The sequence below is a fragment of the Lacerta agilis genome, chromosome 7, assembly GCF_009819535.1.
Source record: "Lacerta agilis isolate rLacAgi1 chromosome 7, rLacAgi1.pri, whole genome shotgun sequence".
NCBI classification, from domain to species: domain Eukaryota; kingdom Metazoa; phylum Chordata; class Lepidosauria; order Squamata; family Lacertidae; genus Lacerta; species Lacerta agilis.
This window is the reverse complement of record NC_046318.1, coordinates 30,618,920-30,636,459: the sequence shown is the minus strand read 5'-3', so window position 1 is coordinate 30,636,459 and position 17,540 is coordinate 30,618,920. Positions and strand designations below refer to the sequence as shown.

Below are 17,540 nucleotides of genomic sequence, written 5' to 3'. Positions count from 1 at the left end.
ATAACAAGCTACAATTTCCAGGATCATTTGGGGGAAGACATCTGGTTTTTAGAACAGGGATGGAGAACCTGCAGTTTGCTCACCTCCGTTTCCTAGGAAACAGGAATGGGAAGCTCAAGTGCTTCAACAGTACAGTGGTACCTCAGTTTATGAACGTAATCCATTCCGGAAGTCCGTTCTCCAGTGGATACTGGAGGGGGTGGTTGGGCAACTACCGGTAACTACCGTATTCAGTTTAGGATCAGTAGTCTAGTCAACATTTTTGTAATAAAGCAACATATAAGATAAAGAGATTTGAGGCCATAAGCTCAGTTACATACGTAATCATTTAGTGAATCATTCATACAATCTCCTTTAGTGAGGGTGTAGTACCTAGATTCTGGACCAAACATTGATATTTTTTGCTCTTTTCTAGTTCCATAGGTTTATGTTCTGGTTCTAATGATGTAATAGGGGTGGGGGCTCTTTAAATACTGGGGGCTGCTGCACACTCCTTTTTAAAAATAAAATAATTTCCCTCATTTTCAAAAACACATGCATTCTCTCTTTCTTCAGTTACATTTGTTGTGAAACACTGGTGTTATATGCAGTATAGGGCAGGGAAGAAAAGAGGGGGCCTGTAACTCTCCAACAGTTTGATTTCACCACCAAAAGCACAAAGAAATACTTATCTACAATCGCTGTTTTAGTCACCTACCAAATCATGGGCAGTTATGTGCCTTAAAGGAGAAGCCTGCTAAACTCATGGAGACTTATCCCCAATTTGTAATGACTCAAGAGGATTAATGACACAAAGATTGCAGATTGTAGTCTGGTTAATTTTTCAGAAGAGGTTAACAGAATCTGTATTCCCTTTAAAACATTTATGTGATTGATACTTTTGATCATGAAGTGTTTGTTACACAGCAGTGAGATTGATCAAAAGCCAACTTCATGTGATTTTGACAAAGTGGTTCTATAGGGATCCCATTCTGCATAAATATTGGGGCCTCTAAAAATTTGACGTGATCTGTTCACCAATGGCAATCGGTGTCTGGTATTTTTACTGGCTCCATTTCTCCAAAACAAAGTTCAATTATTTGTTTTTTGCTGCATTCAGCTCTCAGCAACTCTGTATACCGGTAGGTAAAGTAACCCTGCATCTAGTTTCCTAACATATTCACACTCTTCCAATTGTTCCATACAATCCATTTCTTTCTGTATGGCAAGGTATTCAGTGGCTACCTAAAATCCTCACTCCCGTACACTCTTCAGTAGCACAGGTGGGGAACTTGTAGCCCTCCTGATATTACTGGACTCCCATCTCCCATCAGCCCCAGGCAGCACAGCAATTGGCTAGGGATGATGGGTGTTGAGTCCCAACAACATAGATGGCAACACATTCCCACCCCCTGCTGCTTCTGAAGCATCAAAGGTATTTTTATTGAGATGGCTTTGGTGCCCAGGACCTGGGTTTGGGGTGATGGCGGCATTTTTCAGTTAAGAAATATTGAAGCTTGTACATAACTTTATTCCAAGCAGAACAATAAAAGGCTTTTTTATTAAACAACCCCAAAGTGTTTTGAGCCCTTTATAGTACAAAATAAGGGTGTGGAAGGTGTGGGATATAATTTATATAAAGAAATTTCATTTGTTTAGAAACGCTTTAATACACAAAACTACACAGTAAAAAACAAAGAAAATGACAAAGCTAAAAGTAGAAAAATACATTGTAACACAATTATATTTTTTCCTAGACACTTCATAATATAGTCAACCTTTTTTCTATTAAACATTGTAACAGCTTGTGGTGTTTTATAGAACACAAAAACAGCTGGGAGCAAAACCATTTCTTTTGCAGTAGCCTATTATTGATTTGCTTTATAACTAATCATGACCCCAACAATCTAATATAGTCTTTACTTGAAACACTTGATATGCTGTTGAATTGTAGCATTTTAGACTCCAGGGACAATAAAATAAAAGAACACTCTAGATTAGGAACTCAGTATGTACCAAGAGGAACCAGCTTTCAGTATTAAAGACTCTGGATTCAAGTTAATTCTAAACAGTAAGACAAATTTAGGCTGCAATCCTATCAAAATCTACCCAGAAGCAAGTCCCATTAAATTCAATGGGGCTTACTCCCAGATAAGTGGAGTTAGGATTACAGCCTTAGATGAGTTTCTTGTGGTGACATAGAATGCAATCCAAGCAATCTTATTATTTATTTGCAAATTCAGTACTGTTATCAATATAAAGTGAAACCAACAGTAACTAAAATTTGAGTATTTGTCTAATAAATATTTTAGCGATAAAAAGAGAACACATATCCTGATGGTGCATCAATTAAACCAACCTCCATGCTGCCTGTTGTTTTTTTCACATCATATGAAGACAGTTTATTCCAACAGTACTACAAGTCACCTGCAGGTGGTGCTGATCAAAAAGAAATTATGGCAACAATGTGACACTATCCCACTTTAAAAATATACATATAAAACACAAAATCATTTGGTCAAAAGTTTTGTTCCAAAAATAAAAAAAATAAATGCAGCATTCCCTCAACACTATTTCCAGGATAGAAAGTTGTTCAGTTAGCCCTTTCCAGATTTAGGGGCAAGACAAGTAAATTTTCTGTGTAAACAAACTAGGAAGCAGTATATAATGGCAGAAAGTAAAATTTAAAAATTTAAACACATTGCATTGCATCTAGTCGTGCTATTCAGCTGATGGTAAGGCTTTGGTCAGTATACTTACTGGAGTGGTCAGCAATTTCCAGCAATTTCCCCTTCCTAAATCTGCTCCAGAGAACTCAGGAACCCTCCAGAGCAGATTTTTTTTGGGGGGGGGGCGTTGCAGAGGAAGAGGGAGTAAGGATTTCCCTGTTTGGCTGACAGAAACCTGACTGAGCAACCCTGTTGGATGCAATCCTTAATAGTAGTTTTCCCCTCAAAGACTAATTTATGAATGCCCATTCCATGTTTACTGTGTCTGTTGTTATTAATCATCAAAATATATACCATTTACATGTATATATTGCAGCATACATACATCCATACATGCAGCAGACATACTTTCATAGATGGGATTCTTTTTAAAAATGCAGCAATCTTTACTTTCCCTCATTCTGACCCTGGGAGCAGGAACCATATTTACAATTTTTCATGGGTTGCAATAGGCAGCACTTTTATGTATAATCCTGAATACCACCATGTCCGGAAAGTAACACGTGTGTCACACCTCAGAAGGTCTAAGAGAATTAAGATTCCCTCTCTTCGAGATGTGTATAGATTTGTTCCAGTTGGCACTTCAGACAAGAAAAACGCACACACACACACAAACACAAATGGAAGCACCCACTAAAGTGTGACCACTGTTCCGTCCTCCTCAATGCCTTTGGTAATAACCAAGCTATGACGACGATCAGTTTTTAAGGAACTCTTAATTTTGTGAATATTGCCATTGCTTTCTCGTCCCAAGCTGTTGTTGAGTACCAGGTCCCTCTGCAGTCTTTGGCTAAGACTGCTGCCGTTAATTCGGGAAAGGCTACCAGAAGGAAGGCTGTGTGATTTCGGAATGGGTTGTGGCTCCAGACAGCCCTCAATTACAATGTCAGCATCCTCATCACTCTCCATTTCATCAGGGTGGAAGTTCTGCAGGACATGAGAAGAAGGCAAACTGTGATGACTTGCAGTGCTGTCTGTAGACTGGCCAGAACTCCCAGACATCCGACTGCTTCTGATAATATTGTTCCTTTGGTTTGCTGGCTTGACTGTGATGATAAGATTATGGCTGTTGGCAACCATCATGTCCGTTACCTGGTCAAGAGTTTTCCCGGCCACTTCTATGCCATTCACTTCCAGGACTTCATCGTTGACAGCCAACAAGCCTGTACTCTCAGCTAAACCACCAGGAACCATCCGAGAGATGAAAATGCCAGGTACCTTTTCCAGCCCATGAGGAGTTACTCTGACACTGGTCCCATCACGAATGTAGAACCCTAGTGGCTTCTCACACCCATGTCGATACAATCTCACTCTCCTATGAGTTTCAGGTAGAATGTCCACATCAATGATGGAAGACACGGGTCTAAAATCCTGAGGCATGCTGATATTAACGTGGGGGCGTCTGCGAAGGTTGTCATTCCGGAGGGTCACCAGAGCTTTCTTTTTCCTGGTTAAGGTGTTTGAACCAAAGTTACCATAATCTGCTTCATCTGAGAAGAGAGGAGAGGAAGAGTTGAATTTCACATGCCACTGAGCCATAAACTCTTTACAGCAAGCAATGGAATTTCATCTCTAAACATTTCTAAAATGTAGTCATTTGCCAATGCTGCGAACTTCTTGCTTTGAACACCTTTCTCCTCCCCACCTCACATTTCAGGGATTTCAACTTCCATCAGTCCCAGCCCAGCATAAACTGTTGCTAGCAACAAACCATAATTTATAAGAGTTTTTGTGAGATTGGAGGAGGACGTGGGCTGCTGCTGTGCAATGCAGAAACAGCCCTTGTTGTGTTATCTGTAGACAAGAACAGTTAATGAATTTTTACATCAGGTTATGTTGCAAATACACCTACAAAGAAATCTGTCAGACAGAAATTCCCAAATATTAAATAGGATTTCTCAGATGAGAGATGAATACAACAATTACTTTGCAGACTCATCATAGAGGGACATTTGTTATTATTAAATATATTTTACAGACTTCTTTCTCAAGTGGACCCAAGGCAACATACAACAGTATACAAATATACATTATGTGGGGTGGGGGGAAATTAAGGAAGAAAGTCACTTATCCGCATAATATGCCAAAGCTATTTCAGTTGGGTATATATGCTGAGCAAACCAATTGCCAGGCCTTTGGGAGGGGCTGGAGAGTGCGATGAGCTATTTAGCTGTGATTATTCACAGCCTGATATTTTTCTTGATTTTGTTAATTTTAATAAAGATTTAAATAGCATGTGTACTTGAGCCTGTTTTTATTGCACTGTTCAATTATCTTGTTTATGTTCTACCCTGGAACCATTTGGTGATGGGCAGATTAAAAAATCCCATCAGTAAGAACTGGTGGGAGCTCAGGTTTTCCTGGCAAAGGGAGATATTTCTCCTCCCATAAATATCTCTTCGAAAAGACACCTGATGGTGACAACCTGGGCATCTCGCCAAGCACATCTTTAAGGAAGCAAGTATCCTATTTCCCATGCCACCTAGTAGGAGGATTGGCAGAAATTGCAGAACTAGGAGCAGGGGATGGTGATGGCAAATTTTCTGTGCCCAGTGGTTTGTTAGTGCAGGGTAGGAGAGTGAATCAATAAACCTAGGCTACTTGGAGCCCACACTATACTAATCATGCCCCAGAGCAGCTCATTGGCAAAGTTTGTGGTACCAGAAGCAACAATGTGGCTACTGTGTGTCAGGGACTAGCTGGACTTGGAGTGGTGGGAGGCACCAATCGGGAAATCTCCAAGAGAAATGCCAGAGGAAGAAGGCTCAGAGCCAGGGGATTGGTAGTGGGACACTGAGGAGAGGTCAGAGGAAGCAGTCAGTGAGCAGGAAGAGCCAGTGACAGAGAGCAGTTCAGACTCTGAAGCTAAGGCAGAGGAGGTTGGAGGGGGCAAGAGGCTGCTGAAAAATCCAGGGAGACTCCCTCTTCTGCTGTGACAAACTCCCCTCCTCCTTGGTCTCCAAGAACACACAGAATAATGAGGGCTGAACAGAGACCAGAAGTGTGCAGGTGCAGTTTGAGACTGCTTGGGAAACATCTGGGAGAGGAGGAGCTTTAGAAAGTTTGGAAGGCAGGGACCTTCAGTCCTGGCAACTGCTCCATAGGGGCAAGGCATGCTGGGAAGTGTTGTATGCCATTTCCTGGAATAAAGAGTTAACTTCACTGACAATGGAGCCTTGTGTCTCTCATGCTGACCTGCATCTGACTCCAGCCCTGACACTCTGAACCCAGTTCTGCCTTCACTCAAGTAATCGGAAGGTGGTCTTCAGAAGAAAAATGGGAGTTATGCAAACAGAAGAAGACTTGTGGACTATGTAAGCATGGTTTAGGAAACCATGATTTAAAACGATTCAATCAGAGCTAATCAAGAATGGAAAGTGGTGGCGAAAATTCTGCAGCATAGCTCACACACTCAGCATTCTTAAATACGGTTCTGGAAAGCCCAGGAAATTGGGCAAGCATGAGGCTAAGCAGGAAGACACCCACTTGTGTTTTCAATTTCTAAAAGGTACAGTTTGTTATTAGACGTGCAGGCAAAAAGTAATCAAAGTAGTCATGGTCTTTCAACAAGGGCAGAGCTGAGAAAACTGGTGCCCTCTCCCCAGAAGCCTGGCATCAAAAAGTATGTCAAGCACAAGGGAGCAAGGGCAGGCATTTCCTGTTACTGCTCCCTAGTTTCCTTGATGCCAAAAATGAGCCATGAGTGCCAGGACAAGTTATAGCAACTGGTTGTGTGGGTGGAGTTGATGAATTGATGACTACTTGCAAAGCTGCTTTGATTTATGGCTCCAGTTAAGCAACCATGAGGTTGGGACACGTCTGTGCCTCCTCCTGCGTGTGGTCGGAATAGCCACTGCAAGTTACTGTTTTATCTCCATGGCATTTGGAAAAGAAAAAGCTATTTGTTTTAACTCACTCAACCTCCTCAGCTGCATTCTGCTTATCTTTTGAGTCATTCTTCTGAAAGTGACTTTTCTAAGAGTTTCAAATTAAAACAGCACACACAAACAAATGTTTGGAGGAACCCAAAGACTGATAATGTTCATTCCAAGATTTCCTGCGCACAGAGTTAGAAAAATAGGATGGCACCTTCTAGCAAACTGGGATTTCCTTTTCCTCTTGTCACCTCTTTTTAAAAGCTTCACATGTTATGGTCATCACACAATTAAATGTGTGTGCATTTAATTAATTAATTGATTGATTAATTAACCAACCAACCCTATTTTGGGGTGGGGAGATCCAGTACAGAGGTAAAGAATACCTTCAATATTAAACTTAAAAGTCCCCTAAGTCTAAGTAGTCTTTTCATTTTAAGAAAAGTCATGAGGGACACCTATACAAATGAATGTAAATATTGAGCATCTGGTCTTAGGAGGAAAACAGGTATACTTCAAGCAAGGTATTATAGACAACCATCACCACCACACAAAATCCCTATAACCAGAAGCACCACTCCCATTGCTTGGACAGCTGCTTTTTATAGGAACTGTCTGCCAGATGAAATACCAAAACGTAGCCAGATAAGATTATGTAAACAAGCAAGATTCCACAGAGAACCAGACTGCCAGACTCCTATAGGAAGAATTCATTTTGGAGTTTGCATTTCTAGTCAGCATACACTCCTAGGGTATTATTTCTTCTGGGAACTGTGCAACTTTAGTTGACAGCTCTGGAAACTACATCAAAGACAGAATTACTTCCACTAAGGAGAGCAGCACTTCAGGCAACTTTGGGAAGGAAGCCAACAACTCATTAAGAGCATTTGGGGTGCCCCTCAACCCAAAAAAATCTCAATTACTGAACGCAGAAGTAAACAGAAGGATAACTTAAAACTGGGGAGGGCTTTAAGCCTTCACTTCATCACCCAAAACAACTTTTCAGTGGATTTATTTATTTTTAAAGCTTTACAAATCTGCACCACGTGGCCTTTTCCTACGGAGAAATATACACAAGTGATATTTCGGAAAGTGATAAAAGCCTGGCCGGGGAACTTACTCCATCGTTTGTTATAAAATGATGGAACACGCGGAGATACAGAAGGATTCAAAAAGGAAACAGATATATCGTGAACTCTGACTTAGGCTGCTTCCTTTACCCAACTCAGATACAAGTGAGCAAGCTGGATAAGGCAAGAAAGAAAAACACAGTGCAATGCCCAACCAACACCTACTTGTGCTGCAGTCAAGCATAGCAATGGAACAAACAAATGCTAAAGTAAATTGGGCTGAGTTTATTGTTTGAAAGGCTGCTATGCTTTTTGGGTTAAAATAACCTGTTTTTAAAATCCTACCCAGTTAACCCCTGGGGAGGGGAATCTGTGCTGCAAGTTCAAACAAAAAATCCTGGCAGATCAAATTTCATACACAATAAAGTCTTGTGGTTTTTTCTTCACATGCACTGTACTAAGGGTTTGTATTATTATTTTATTATTATTATTTTACTATTTGTTAAACAGTGATGCTGATGTTCTGGTTATCTCAGAAACTGTCCCCTCTTCTTGGCTCTTTTGCCCTGATCATCCAATGAAAGTGGTGCTCCTTTAACTAACTTAGTTACTTTTTCCTGTTCCACCTTTTTGACCACCAAGATGGCTAAGCATTAAGAACCAAATGTAAATAAGCTGAAATACACACACACACACCACCACCACCACCAACCAATGAAATCAAGTCAGCAGCAACTCAGTTATCCAGCTGATGAGAGTAGACCAAAAACCTGAGTTCAGTACACAAATTCACAGCTCAAAAAGTGATAATGGGTTAACCTAAAATAAAGCAACTGCTCGCCTTGATATGTATATAGGCTCTCATCTGGTCTATTAGAACCAGCAGGTGTTTTTTAAAAAAAAAATAGAGGAATGCTAAGTAATTTTTTTACTTTTACTTGAGCTATTTTAATTGCATCAGGAAAGCTAAACTAAATTGCATTAGGAAAGCTAAACCTAATCCCTTTCTATATACACAGACAGCTTTTCAGACTTTCAAACATTTGAGAAAATCACTATCAGCTGATAATTCCAATTGTGCTCTCTGTAGCTCCAGTTGGTGACCACCAGGGGTCATTGCTCAGCTTCTATAATTTTCTAGTGCAGTATTGGGGATTGTTAAGCGAAGGGATGGGGAGAATGTAGATTTGGTTCTCATTACCTAATCCAAATGAACTGAGGCACAGCTATCTTTCAAAATGCTCACTTTTCCAAATTGCAGTGCTGTTCTTCGAGAAAGTATTTTGCCCAGAAAATGTGTATTGTGTTAGGGGGGAAAGCATTTATCAGTCAAAAGTAACAAAAATGCCTCATATTTGAGAAAATTGCTTGCAAAAATGTGTGTATTCGGAGAAATACACAGTAAATTGCTGACAATTTTTTTGGCAATTTTTTTAAAAAAACCTTCTGAATTAAGCTGAGAATGTGTAAAAATAAAGATTGTGGGGAGGCGGGGAAACGCCAGAGAGGAAACTAGAGAAAAATCAAACCTAGCATATAGATAAGGATGTAGGTTGGTTTTACTTACAAGACTGCTGCTCTTATGAGAAAAAAACCAGACTGGTACTTTCTTTTGCAGGCTAAAAGTACAGCAGGCTGGTAAAGAAGGAACCCTCGTGTCTCCTTTGCCAGTCTGTTGCCTTTCCAGAATGGGTGCAGAGGAAGAGAAGCCGAATAGGCTAGCAACAGAGGCAGAGTGCTTTGCCCTCCGCCTGCCAGCTTGCTCAGTCGCCTGGAGAGAATTCCTGGGTTGGCACCGGCGACCAGACAAGGAGTTCAATGCAAGGGCTTCAGTAAAGGGGCACTTGGCACCAACACTTCCCTTCTCACTTTCACTGCCTTCACTAGATTCCTCAAAAGTGCTCATCCACATGTGCTATCAGTCTCAAATCTGTGGCGTTGGATTATAGAGAACTAGTGATCCCTTCATGGATCACTGCCTTGTCGTGGCGAAGGGGCTTGAATTACTCAGGGAAGCTATGGACAGGTCAAGATGGACAGGTCATAGTGGAGCGTTTGGACCAAACGTGATCCACCTGGAGGAGGAACTGGCAAGCCACTCCATTATCCCTGCCAAGAAAACTCCATGGACAAAGACAACAGGCATATAAAAGATATGACGCTGGAAGATGAGCCCCTCAGGTCGGAAGGCGTCCAACATGCTACTGGGGAAGAGCGGAGGACAAGTACAAGTAGATTCAGATCTGATGAAGCGGCTGGGCCAAAGCCGAAAGGACGCTCAGTTGCGGATATGCCTGGAAGCGAAAGGAAAGTCCAATGCTGTAAAGAAAAGTATTGCATAGGAACCTGGAATGTAAGAACCATGAACCTTGGTAAGCTGGATGTGGTCAAATGCTACTAACATGAGTTTGGCCAAACCGTGGGAGGCAGTGAAGGATAGGTGTGCCTGGCGTGCTCTGGTCCATGGGGTCACGAAGAGTTGGACACGACTGAACGACTGAACAACAACAGAGAGAAAAGGTTTGTGGGGATGGAAAGCAATATATGGAAACAATACAAGGGGAATCATCCACTAGTTATAGTTTTCATTTGGGGGGGAGAGCACATCCCTAATCTGCAGTTTCCTGGAATTTTGTGGAAGGGAAACAATATTTTAGAGACTCGTCCACAATTATGGTGGATAGCAACTATTCTGTGCCATGATCACCCCTCAACAGTGAACTGCCATGTATAAAAACATTGTCAATGCCTTGTATACAGTCCAGCTGCATTGCAGGAAGCTGCTTCTACTTTGAATGCATTTCTTCCCTATCTGCCAGCACAGGTGATATATTTAAGGGTGGGTTGGAATAGCCACATTGATATTTTTGGGTTCAAGACAGGCAGCGCTTCCTTTGACTGGAGCCCTTAACATCCTCCTCTGCAGTACGAAGTGTTGGCTACTAGAAAGAATAAGCAGGAGGTGGTTATCAGGGACACAGAAGGCTGTCATGCAGGCAGTTCTAGTTTTTGTCTTTCTGAGGGGGGCAGAGAGAATGCATTCATGACTATTTCCTTTTCCCGTCAGTTAAACAAAAGGATTGAGAGTGGCCCCCCACTTCTCTGGAAGATTTGTCACTATCTCCCTAGTGAAAGTACATCCAAAATAAGCAGGCTGCTGTGTCGGGGAATCCCACAGCTCTGTTAAAGGAAAACATCCAGTTTAGTAAACCCAGTTGACACCAGGCAGCTTCCAAACAAACAGCTGCAAGTGGTTTTCTGCAAGTCTGTTAAGCCTAACACATGACATTCCCAATCGGCTCTCCTTGAATTCCCAGAGCCTGGCATTACCCAAGTATCAAAGCCTCCCCAATAACTGGTGTAGTATCGTGTGCCCTGTTCCTACTGAAGCAAAGCACCATTTCCAGGGTTTTGTGGATTTTGCACACGCAATGCAAAATCAAAATTAAAAAGCGGAACCTAGCAACACAACTCTGTGGTCCTGAACCCGTTTGTGCGCTAACTAGCAGTCGTGAGTTGTTATGTTTGACTGCAGTCTCCAACATATTTCAATTGGTTCCTGGCCTAATTTCTTATCGGTAAAAAGAGTATAAAGAACAGGTGCTCAAGAAAGGGTTGTGTATGGGATGGTCCCATCTACCTTTGGCTCTGGTCTCACCCACTATGAAGCCTCACATTCGGATTACCTCCCTTGGAAGCTCCTGCAGCCAATCAGAAGTCACGGAAGCCCCGTCGGACATTCGGGTTCCAAAGAACATTTGCAAACTGGAACACGTTTGCGGCGTTCGGGAGCCAAAATGGAAGAGTACCAAAGTGTTTGGGACCCAAGGTACGACTGCAATAGGCTTTCAACACAAATTAAATATGAGGTCTCTCTCCAGCACCAAAAAGAAGGGGCATGATTTCTAGATTCCAGCCTATCATATTCCAGCATTACTATGCAACATTCATTAGGCGGTTAAAGGGAACTGTGACCTTTCACATAAGAAGAGCTTTGCTGGATCAGGCCATTGGCTCATCTAGTCCAGCATCTTGTTCTTGGTGGCTGGCCAGATGTCTGTGGGAAACCTGAAAGCAGAACTTGAGTGCAAAAGCACTCTCCCTATTTGGGATTCCCAGCAACTGGCAGATTGTTATAGTTCTTAAATTTAGGTGGTGAATTGATGCATGAATCACAGAAGGAATTTCTCTCTCCTCGCCCCCCCCCATTAAAAGATACTTTAAAGCTGCATTCTTGCCTAGAAATAAGCCTCACTGAACACAGTGGAATGTCTATGTAAAGGTGCATAGAATTGCACTGCAACAGCTAAAATTAACAAGTTTTTTTTTTTTTTTAAAAAAAAAAAAACCCTGACGAAATCAGCTTCACACTTTGAGCTTAACTGGAATGTGTTTACGAGAAAATCTAAAGCTTATGCTTTGGGATGTATACTTGATATTAAACCAGAGTTTCCCAAACTTGAGTCTCGCAACTATTTTTTGGACTACAACTCACATCATCCCTGACCACTAGTCCTGGTACCCAGAGGTGATGGGAGTTGTAGTCCAAAAACAGCTCCAGACCCCAGTTTGGGAAACCCTGTGTTCAACAAATAAGGTGCACCAAAGGGAATTTTTTTGACCGGCTTTGGAATACGGTGCTGCAGCTGTTCCAGGTCATAAAGGAAAAATATAATCAGCCACCAAGAGTTATCTAGCCTAGACAATAAGCTGGCAAATATCACCAGTGGAAAGGTACTCCACATCTGTGAATCTAAACAAAAAGGCATCCGAATAAGAGTGTGTGATACAAGAAACCTCAACACTCTTTCATGTTCTGACCTTTGGGAGCATTGCTGGGTAAGATTTTAAGTTAGTCACAAGATAAACACCAATCGGGGTCAGAACACAGCTGCATACTCTCTTTAATCAGTTCTGCACAGTTGCAATCCAGGATATCATGATCTTTTCCAAACTGGCAGGCCAACATGTCCACCTGTACATCAGAAGGAAGAACAGCACTTTGCTCCAAACTGACACACGGGCTGAGGCTCTTATTTAACCGCCTGTGTCACTCAAGATGGAACAGGAATTCAGTCCATCAGCTTCTGTACCTCAGCTTCGGATCCCAGCCACTCATTTCACATGCAACAGAGTTACTCCAGAGGCCGGCTGGTGGGAGTGCCATGAATTACTTCAGAGTAGCCCTGCAGGGCAAAACAAGGAGTGGCACCGAGGAGTTCCAAAGGAGACTCATATACAGTCATGCCTTGTTAGGAAAAAAGGCTGGTGCAACCTAGTGCCTTTAAGATAGGGTGTGTGTAGAGAATGAGAGAACAGGAAATTAACAGCATTTAAAGAAACAAGGGCCACAAAGTCAACACCGAAGGAGGGACATCCACCTTGCCTGTGCTGCCCCTCCTTGATCCAAGCAGTGTTCCCCTCTTTCTAAAATTGTTATTTGCTCCTCAATTTTAGTTCCAAAATTTGAGAACGGCCCAAAAGCTAAGAAGTTCCCAGTTGACGTCATCAATCTACTGCAAGGAATGGAATGCAAGGTAAGGAGGTCTTGTCAACTCTCGGACTCCACTCCCCGCCCCCAGTTCTCAGCAACAGGGTAAGTCCTGAACCAAGACCTTGGCAGCAACAGTGTCCAGTCCACAAAGCATTATTCCCACATGGTACCATCCTTGCAAGGACAGTATTGCACAAAGACAGGAAGAGGCTAACGATTTAAAAGTGATCATTTGTGTCTATGCATGTGTCCGGCTGGCTGTAGCGATTCAAAATTATTCCTGGATTCAGTTATCTTTTATTTTCTAGCTCTAATCTACAACATGTAACAACAAAGACTCAACAGTGTCTGTCAAGGAAAAATGTTTTTGTTCATGAAAATAATGCAATAGGAACCCCCCCCCCCATATTTGAACCATTTTATGTTCCTGACTCATCTTTTTAGAGGCAGCAGTTTTTTGTGTTAGGCCACACCCCTGGCAGCACTCATTTACTGACTGGTGCCCTTGGCACTTTCTCAAAATGCCAAAGGCGCCCCAAGACCCAAAAATGTTGGCGACCACTGCCTTAAAACAGCAGCCAAGCTGGAATGAGATATGAGCCAATGTTCCACGAAACAGCAGCCAAGGCTATCCATCAGTGAGATAGTGCACCCTAGAGCAAAATACTTCTTAGACCTACTTGATTTTGGCTACTGATTAAAATTTTTGCAATGTCAATTAATGTTTGTGTTCTGCTATGCAGAATGCTGTACAATCCACATCATTCCCAGAACAGAACTCAGCATTAGGCCAGTTATGTCAAAGACAGAAGACAGTGAGCCCATTGCTAGGCCAAGTTTTGAATTGCCACATATTTCAATGCCATAACCATTGAAATATAGATATAGAAAAGCCTACATATGGAAGCACCAGAAAAACAAAGGATTTATTCAGTATTTAATACTGTAACATCCTTCCCCAGCATGTCTGAGGCTGATGGTAGTTGTTGCCATCATGACAGCACCAGGCTGAGGAAGGTCTGATCTTTGTGAGAAACACTATAAAGGGTTAGTTTCGCTGCAGGAGGAAAATGCACAACCCTCCTTGTAGCAAAAATGTCTGGAATGTACAAGATAACCAGTTTAAACCGAAATAACCCCTTCTCCAAGGGCAACACATCTATTATATATATTAGACAACTCAAATATATTCTAGTCTGGAATGGATCATTTTAGAACCAGTTTTAGAACTGTAATCCTATGTAAAGCAACAATCACAACAGGAACAGCAGGATTCAAAATAGGGTTTTTTGTGTGAAATTACCATAGTGTTTTGCTTCACCAAAAGCAGAGCAAGGTAGTTCAAACAGCACCCCCAAGGTAGGAAGGAAGGGAGAGAGACTAAGGAGAATAGGAAAACTTAAATATTGTTTTAAAGCTGCAATAAAAAGAGACTAGAGAATCATTGTTCTCAGCTGACCCTGAGAGCAGGTCAAGAAACAACATGCTTATGCTACAAAGAAGAAGATGGGTTAAAAATTAAAGAAGCATCTTAAGGTAAAGAGAAGCTAGACAATGGAATCAGGTAGATAGGGGTCACATAGAATTCCTCCTTTGTGTGGGTTTTAAGAAACAGAAAAAGGTTGTGCCAGCAACAGCTTAGGAATAATCTTTGGTCACTGAAGATCACTAAAAAGAAAGAATAATTGGAACCAACCGTTCTTTAGCTATGATAAATTGGTGGGTTGTTTAAACCATGGTGTCGTGTTAAATCAGTTTCCTGGTTCAGATGTGAGCCCTGCTAGTACTAACCAGGCTATATAAAACTGGTTTAATGGCCTGAGATAGTTAATTAGTGTATCTTGACCAGGATATATGCATGTAATCCTCAACCATTTTCCTCCTAAGCCAAAATCACACACTAGCATATAAAATATAAAGTGGGCACACAGATAGGGTGAAACTACTTGCAGGCATCTAGACAAGAATTGCTCCTATCTGTTGCATTAAAAGGCAAAAAGAGGGTAAAAGGCAGCTATTTCATGGTAAGACTAAACATATGTAACATTATTTTACATGACAAAATTGTTGTAGAACATGGCAACAAATTCATCTTTTTACAAACTATATAGTGTGGTTTTTATGTTGATCTTTTCTGTGAACTGCCCTGAGACCTCCGGGTATAGGGCGGCATAAAAATTCAATTAATAATAATAATAATAATAATTTTTTTTAAAAAAAACACCATAAACTTAAAAAAATCAATAATGATTTGTAGTGGCAGGCAAGCTCCACACTTGGTGCGTGTCAGAGAAAAAGTAAAAGCATTCTGAAATTATTGTATAACTTATCATATGTGATAATTTACAAAGATTCCTGGGGGTGGTAGGCCCCCTATGGCCTACAGGCCCTTGTGCACCCCACAGCCCTGTACACCCTATGTTGGAGAGGCAAGAGAAGAAGGGAAACCACTTAACTATGGTTTGCTCAGTGCCAGTGTTAATACTTTGTCACGGTTAATGCAAACCAGAGTTTGACAACCCTTTCCAAGCCACATTCCACATCTTGTTTGCTGCTCTGACTTTGAATGGAAAATGAACCATGGTTAAGTGTTGCCCTTGCAGAGTCTGGAAAGTAGCTATTCATAGCTGAAAACATGATCTTAGAGATGCAACATTTGATCCAAATGCAAGGAAAACAGCACCCAAAACTGTTAGGGTTTGCTTCATAAGCTTATTTAAAGATCATAAGCTTATTTAAAGAAAACCCAATAGTGCTGAGGCACTAAATAATATGCCTGCTTGGGCAAAACATAGTCCGGTGTGTGTGTGTGTGTGTGTGTGTGTGTGTGTGTGTGTGTGTGTGTGTGTGTGTGTGAAATCAAGTGACTGGTGTACAGAGCACTGCTGTACAGTATTTATTGGTAGCATGCATGATGCGGTTTCTTTTTCCAGTGAGATATTGTATGCTTGGAAAAACATGCAGGACTTGTTTGCTTTTACACTTCTGCAGTCAAAGGCCAGGGCAGCATAAACATGCTGCAGTTCCCATTTACTCCCTTCCCCAAATGATAGCATAACACAATTTAAGCTGAGCACTGCTCTTCTGATTGCTACATTAATTAAAATGTGCCCATGCCCCATTCTGATCCAGCACCCTGAGCAAAATGCAGTCACAGCGGGAGCCTCCCGCACTTTGCCAGAGTAGGAAGACTAGTCACATTTCTGCAGAGCCCACCATCATTCCTCAATAATTAAAGCTTCCACTTCCAAATCCCCCCTAAGAACCAGGAAATGCACAAGTGCCCCCCAGCAGACTTGGCTCAATTAACTCTGGAAATCTGTAGTCTTATCCTAAAGAGCTCTTAGGGTTTTTTGGGGGGTGGGGGTGGGTGCGGTGCAGGGAACCACTGCTGCAATTGGTGGGCTCAATTAAAAGCAAAAGGTTAGCAGTTCAGCTGGCAAAAACCTTGGCGGGTAACTGACCAGACAGTGCTTATTATTATATAGTTTGATTGATTTCAGCACTACTGGACCAGTAGAATGGTGAAGTGGTGAATTCTGAAGTGCAAGAGTGCATCGCGACATTTCCCAGAGCCACACCCCAAAGGACTCCAAAAATGCAGCCAGCTGTGTTCATCCATTTTATATTATATTATACAACAGCCAAAGAGCAGCAGTACATAACAAAATACTTAATTTATAAGGTTCAGAGTAACTACAATTAGGTAGTGTTTTCTGGGAAGAAGTTTCATTGAATCTGTGGTGCTGACTTTGGACCCTCCATCTGAAGGCAGCCCTATTCAGGGATGTTTGTAGTGTGTGATGTTGTATTGCGTTTTTACTGTTTTCTGTTGCAAGCTGCCCAGAGTGGCTGGGGCAACCCAGTCAAACGGGTGGCATATAGATAGATAGATAGATAGATAGATAGATAGATAGATAGATAATACGTGTTGTTGTTGTTGTTGTTGTTGAGCTTTAACAAAAGATACCCGGTATTCAGGCAGCTGAAATGCAACCTCTCTATCTTTTAATTAGAAATGCAAATGAGATTGCAAACAAATGCTGTCATTTAAACGCTAGTGTGAAGTGGGAGCCCATCAATAGGAAAGGAAAGTTGTGCTGAACCTCTGATTATTTTCCTCGTAGTCCAATTTCCTCTATGCTAATCTATCATAAATGTAGCTGAAAGCCTCATTACCTCATTCATTCGCCACAGCAGGGACACTACACCTCTGGCAGGATAAATGATTGAAAAAAGAGTCCCCGGGGTTGTGCTTGCCTGTGTTCCCTCTGCACTACATCACTGCAGAAGCAGCAGCTGTGATTAGGAATTAGAGGCAAAGGGTTGCTTCCACCCCCATAGCAAGGCCACAGCAAGTTATTCTGTTACGGTTGCCGGATCTGAACTGTGG

General features: G+C 41.8%; 1 protein-coding gene across 2 annotated transcripts in view; it reads right to left on the bottom strand.

The window, feature by feature from the left end:
* Nucleotides 1–3,083: 3,083 nt before the first annotated feature.
* PARD6G (par-6 family cell polarity regulator gamma) overlaps nucleotides 3,084–17,540 on the bottom strand; it is a 78,391-nt gene continuing 63,934 nt past the window's right edge. For both annotated transcript variants that reach the window (XM_033154730.1, XM_033154731.1), the window contains exon 3: nucleotides 3,084–4,198. In XM_033154730.1, the coding sequence (XP_033010621.1) occupies nucleotides 3,342–4,198 (857 nt within the window). In that variant the 3' untranslated portion in view covers nucleotides 3,084–3,341. The remainder of the gene's footprint in view (nucleotides 4,199–17,540) is intronic.